The sequence below is a fragment of the Tachysurus vachellii genome, chromosome 9 (genome assembly GCF_030014155.1).
Source record: "Tachysurus vachellii isolate PV-2020 chromosome 9, HZAU_Pvac_v1, whole genome shotgun sequence".
Classification (NCBI taxonomy): Eukaryota; Metazoa; Chordata; class Actinopteri; order Siluriformes; family Bagridae; genus Tachysurus; species Tachysurus vachellii.
Window position 1 is genome coordinate 11,549,265 of NC_083468.1, and position 6,918 is coordinate 11,556,182.

General features: G+C 38.3%; 1 protein-coding gene across 4 annotated transcripts in view; it reads left to right on the forward strand.

The window, feature by feature from the left end:
- pik3c2a (phosphatidylinositol-4-phosphate 3-kinase, catalytic subunit type 2 alpha) overlaps positions 1-4,541 on the forward strand; it is a 72,541-nt gene extending 68,000 nt beyond the window's left edge. For all 4 annotated transcript variants that reach the window (XM_060877690.1, XM_060877693.1, XM_060877692.1 and 1 more), the window contains exon 33: positions 3,093-4,541. In XM_060877690.1, the coding sequence (XP_060733673.1) occupies positions 3,093-3,272 (180 nt within the window). In that variant the 3' untranslated portion in view covers positions 3,273-4,541. The remainder of the gene's footprint in view (positions 1-3,092) is intronic.
- The last annotated feature ends 2,377 nt before the right edge of the window (positions 4,542-6,918 follow it).

Sequence of the window (6,918 nt, forward strand, 5' to 3'; positions counted from 1 at the left end):
TCACATACTCAATTGCACACTCACATACTCACACACATTTACACACAGACACTCACACACACACACTTTATTGCCAAGTATGTTTTCACATACGAGGAACACACACCCACACACACACTTATACACACACGGGGTCACACACACTCTGCTTCTGCTTTCAGGGGAACTTGTGAGGCTTGGAGCAAATGACCAGCACCACAGTGACACAGACACACACTCACACACAGACACACAGACACACACTCACACACAGACACACACTCACACACAGACACACACTCGCACACAGACACACACTCGCACACAGACACACACTCGCACACAGACACACACTCGCACACAGACACACACTCGCACACAGACACACACTCGCACACAGACACACACTCGCACACAGACACACACTCGCACACAGACACACACTCGCACACAGACACACACTCGCACACAGACACACACTCGCACACAGACACACACTCGCACACAGACACACACTCGCACACAGACACACACTCGCACACAGACACACACTCGCACACAGACACACACTCGCACACAGACACACACTCGCACACAGACACACACTCACACACAGACACACAGACACACACTCACACACAGACACACACTCACACACAGACACACACTCTCACACACACACACTCACACACACTCACACAGACACACACACTCACACACAGACACACACACAGACTTCTTGTTGTGGCTCAGGCTGAGTCCGACGATCCCAAAAATATCATAGTGAAACCTACTTCCTGTCCGCCACTTTGATTTTAAAAACAGCTATTTTCGCTTATAACTTCTGCAAACTTGAGTCTAAAATCATGAAGGTGGTGTTGTTCGACTCCTTGAGGCATGCTGAGTCAAACGATACCAAACGGTTTTCGGACGGCCATTTTGAATTTTCAAATTAAGTTCAGTATTTTACTAATGCAATGCCATATCGCTACGAAACTTGGTATGGTTCATCAACGACATGTTCTGAGCGCATCTGATTGGCTTGACCCCGGTAATTGTAGTCATTTTAACAGTCAAAACACACAGTATTCAATATTCCCTTTTACAATCAATTATATATCCAGACTAGTCAACCTCAAGAAACAAATAAAGAGCACAATAAATTTAAACAGTTGTTGTACAGTCCTGTTCATTCATAAAATGAATGTTTTTTCATCACATCCTTGCAGCTGTGATGCAACCAGTCTAAATAAGGATAAATGCATTTTTTATGTTGGATACCACTGACTTATCTCCAAGAAGGCATAGTAAATTAGATCCCAACCACCTTTCAAGTACTCTCAGAATTTTATGCCAGAAATGGTGAACTAAATCACATTCCTAAATCATGTAGATAAGTACCCTCAACATTCATCAGTTCAACATAAATTATTTCCAGTTATCTCCATCCAGTGAAATCCAGATGTTAAAAAAATAAAATAAATATGCAGTTCTCTTTGACTGCTTAGCATCAACATCCGAAGTAAACACTCTATTCTAACTTTGCCATGTGAAACATAGTAAGGCTGGCTATGCATCTATATATTTCAGATTGTTGCTTCTTCAAATCCTCCAGTAAGAAGTGAATTCCCTCCCTTTTCTGGCTTTCTTGACATGTTGGGGAAGAAGTAAATCCTACATGCCTCCCATTCAAGCTGCTTGTAGTACTGTCTCCCTGGCCAGAAAACTAATCAAAACTATTTTCAGTAGCCAGTCAGCATCAGGCCTGAGGATGAGAGCACAGTGACAGCACAGTGACATACAGATGGATTTTACTTACAGAATGTATATAGATTTTTTTTGAGTACCAATAACCAGTTGAACAATAGAATATTTATAGAGATTGAAAATATATTTGGTGTTTGTGTAATACATGAAACTTGCATGAGAAGACTATGCAGGGTTTGTGAAGAGAGATTCACAAACTTATTCACAAACAAGATTGTGGCTTGTTGTGGCGGTGGGTGAGCAGTCATCACAACAGAGTTAGAAAGGAATTAAAAAGAAACCATGTATAAGATAATTGAGAAATATGTACAGAAAAACAGTTCATATGCTGTGCATTCTGTAGTATAAGCTTGCAATTAAATTAGTAAATGAACTATATTTAATTGCTCAGTTCTGAAATGTGATAACTGCTAATCACATAATAATCCAATCACAGTAGAAACAAATCAAATGCCAGAGAGCTTTATTTATAATCTGCTTTTCATGTCCAAAAGTGAAAAACATCATTACATTGTACCGTTTTAGTACATGTAGGTATTTAATTAGCTATTGGATCTTTAAATTATGTTAACATCATCTTTTAAGAAAAGAAAAACGTTTTGATCGTTTTGATTTTTATAACAGTATGGATATTAAGATAAAATCCTTTATTCATCCCGCAGTGGGGAAATTTGCATGGGGGATCCTATCTGTTAGTAGGAAGAATTACATATGGATACCTTTTCTTCACTTCCCTGTGTATAAAATGTGAAGGTGTAAATTTTATAATCTTAGTTACTGTTGTGGAGTTTAACCATAGAACAAATAAAGCTATACATTAGTCAAAATATAATTTTATCACTGCATCTGCACTAAGAGGAGATCACAAACCATTTTGGACTAAATATGCCAGTGGATTTTGAATGTTACACCCCTTCTGCACCCCTCCATATAATATCCGTGTGGCATGATCTCACCACGGAAATGGAAACCTGAAAACGCAAAAAATAAAAATTTTTTAGCATATAATCCAGCTACAGTCTGCATTACCTGCAAATTATGTATGAAAAGAGTCCCAGTTGCCCTAGTTACTGCATTTCTTAATTTTTTTATTTTATACTTAATGTGTTTAGCAGCTTTAGTAAATTATTAGCATATACATGTAGAACATAGACTATAGATTGAATTTATTCTGGAATTTACAGCACATTGTTTGCAGTGCAAGCAGCCTCACATACTTTTAAATACTATTAAAAATATGGTATTAACATTTTTTCATATCTGTGCTACATAGTACTTCAAAGTAAGTCTGTAGTATTCTTTCACATTTTCTTAATTTTATAATATTGGTTCCTTTTCCCCCACAGCTGGTGTACAGTGGCTATAGTAAGGAGACACTGAAGCAAAGGGAGCTGCAGCTGAACGTGCTAAGTGCAGAATATTTGCGTGAGAACTGCTACTTGGGTGGAATCACCCTAAGCCTGAAAAACTTTGACCTTAGCCAAGAAACAGTCAAGTGGTACAGGCTTATAGCAGGCTCTTTCTAGACTTTCAGGACCAGATGCTCTCATCCAAGTCTTATATGAGAAGACAATGATTTTTAATTGTATATCTAAAATAAAACTCCATACAGAGGTGGAGTATATATGTTCTTCCCTGAACTTCGACACCTGCAATACATTTGCATTTGACTTCAAAAAGTCAAAAATTTTTTTTTTTTGTAAATTCTACCATTAGATGACCAAAATTATTAGTTTATACTGTATGTATATGGACATGTGTTTTTTTAAAGGATCATCGTTGCACCATACTTTACTATTAAGAAAAGGAGGGAAAAAAGCAGGAAGCATTAATAGTCTTTAATGGGTTTAAAATTAATTTCCAAGGTCTGGACAGGCAGAGGGAAATCATAAATGTTATTGATTATGTGCCAAATGAACTAAATCTTCATTTTAATCTGTTTTTTTTTTTCCTGCTACTAAGTAAGCTAAAGATGCTCAGTAATGAATAACAACAATGAATTTGTAAATGTATTTGTCTGTATGTTTTTTGGGGAAAAAAGTCTTGCTAACTAACATCTCCAAAGTTCCCAGTTTGAGTGCAAGTGTGTCAAGTCTGTGTTAAGTCGGTCATGTTGTCCCTGTGGGTTCCTGATGGTTCTTTGGTAATTAGCTGTCTTTATTCTAAACAAAGTAGTGTGTACTTTAATTTTTTTCACCCCACATGGTAAATTAAATTGGTTTAAATAATGTATTGGATTCATTCTTTTTAATAGTGTCAGTTTTAATATGGTTTTAAAAAAAGTTTTAGTGAAATTTGATCTGCAAAACACTCAAAAAAAATCGATCACTGACATATTTAATATTGGATAAAAGTATTTCCTGGTGTTAGAAACCATCAAAACCAGGACAACTCATTATACCAGGACCAGCATTTTCTTTTTTGCCTGTAGTCATCTGTAAACGACTGAGTCATGTGAGGCAAGTGGTACCTAACAGTTTATTTGAAACATGGCAAACATGTCTACATTCTCTTACTATCATCTTTGAGGATTTTTTTCAAAAATATGACCAAAACTGTGCTTAAATTAATTTGAATTTATGCATTTTATATATATAATCTGACTTGAAGAACCTTGTGCTATCTCTTTTGTTATTCCCACAATGATGGATGACAAAGGAATTGAATTGTGCGTTCACATATTTAGACTGGGAGCAATGAAACGTTGAATTATTAATCAGTCTGTAATTATTTATATAAAATATTTGTAGGTGTTTATTTTTGAATAAACATTAAAAATTTAGTTTTTATTTAAATTTGTTTGTTTGTTTATTTGAGCCATTGTATTTGTAATTGTTTGCTTTATTTTGAAGGATGCCAGTAGCCCTGGAATCGATTGTACTGGACATATCTCCAAATCAGACCTGTCCTTAATATGGAGTTGTCTTAAAATGATCTTATTACAGCCTGCCAGAACAAACTGTATACATGCCTAAGAAATTTAGCCAATGTATTGTGTTTTTTATTTATTTTTATTAAATCATTATTATACTACTTGTGGGGGTCTATAACAGCCCATACAGTGTTTCATACACTTAACAGGGTAATGCAGAGCAGGCAGTTATGTCAATGCAAGGCAAACTAACGAGCAGGATAGGAAAGGCTTGAGTCTGGAGACTGTGGTAGGAAGAATATGCAGGGCTCCCCACAGATAGGTTTAAGACCTGTATTATTCTGGTTAGTCACATTGCACTGCTATTATTTTGCACAATACTGTATTTGAAAAGAGTCTTGTTGTATACTTGCCTCTTATCCTGAGAGATGGTGGAGCCAGTCGAGCAGTGCTGGTAGATCTGAGGGTGCGGGGTGCAGTGCGAGGAGTGATGAGGGTTTTGAGGTAAGAGGGAGCTGGTCCATTTTTGAATTGTAGGCAAGCATCAGCATTTTGAATCTGATGCGTGCAGCTACCGGAAGACAGTGCAGGGATTGCAGCAGTGGGGTGGTATGCGAGAACTTAGGCAGGTAAAAAACAAGCAGTCTAGCTGCATTTTGGATCAATTGCAGGGGACGAATTGCATTCATAGGTAGACCTGCCAGCAGTGCATTGCAGTAGTCCAGTCTTGAAATGACAGGTTGAACAAGTACCTTGAGCAGCCTGTGTGGACAAACATGGCCGAATCCTTCAATCCTGTTGAGAATGTAGAGAAGGAACCGACATGAGTGAGTCACATTAGCAACATGAGAGGAAAAGGACAGTTGATTGTCCATGGTTACCTCAAGGTTGCGAGCTGTGTCTGAAGGGGAGAGCAGATCGTTATGCAGGGATATTGCAAGATCATGACCTTGGGATGAATCACCTGGGATTATCAGCAGTTCAGTTTTGTTAGAATTGAGCTTTAACTGAGTCATCCATGATGATATTCCTGCCAGACATGCTGAGATCTGATCAGAAGCTGTGGTATCTGAGGGTGGGAAAGAGAAGATAAGTTGTGTATCATCAGCATAGCAACATTCTAGTATTACTGCATGCAATATTGTTAAACATACAGTATTTACACTGGTCAGCACTGTTTCTGTGTATTGTCTTTTTTGTATTGCACATTATTTGTATTGTCTTTTGTCCTGCACAGTCTTGTCTGTCTTGTTTGCACCAGGTTGCACAGTTGCACTTTATGTAGACTTACTAAGTCCTTAGTTCTGTCTTTGCTTTTATGTAGTGTCAGGGTATTACGTATTAGTGTGTGATACAACATCCACCTGTTAGGGGGCCTCAGAGAGTGATAGTGGGCAGAGACGAACTAGACGAGGGAGAGAGAGTTTTCAGAGACCATGTACAATGTTGTGTTATGTATGTGTTCCACGAGCCTAATAAAAGAACCAAACAGGTTAATGCCTCCAAGTGGATATACCAAGACATGTAACACCATGGTCCTGGAGAAACGTTGTCTTATTTCACTGTACTGCAACAGCTATATGTGGTTGAAATGACAATAAAAAGCTTCTTGACTTGACTTGGTAAGAGAACCCATGTGAGGAAATAACTTCACCACAAGAGTGAGTATACAGGGAGAAAGAGGACTAAGTACTGAGCCCTGTGGGACACCAGTGGAAAGTCTGCGTGGAGCAGATGTCACTCCCCTCCATGTTACCTGAGCGTCCCTCCAGGTAGGAAGCAAACCATTCTCAAGCTGATCCGCAAATCCCGAGACTCCTGAGGGTGGACAAGAGCGTCTTGTGGTAGACTGTATCAAATGCTGCTGAAAGGTCAAGGAGGATAAGTACGGATGACCGTTTGGCTGATCTAGCAACATGTAGTTTCTCAGAGCCATCCAAAAGGGCTGTCTCTGTGTAATGAGCTGCTTTAAAGCCAGACTGGTTGGGATCTTGGAGGATGTTCTGTGGGAGATAGACAGACAGTTGGTTATAAACAATGTGTTCAAGAATCTTTGAAAGAAACGAGAGAAGTGATAAAGGTCTGTAGTTAGTGATGTCTGATGGATCCAGAGCAGGTTTCTTTAGGATGGGAATAACACTTGCTCTCTAGAAAGTACCTGGCCAGATGCTATAATAATAATAATACATTTTATTTAAAGGCCCCTTTCTTAACACTCAAGGTCACCGTACAAAAAATAAAAAACAATCAGAAACGAATAGCTACATAGCAATACAAATTAGACCAGCAGTACAAATTAT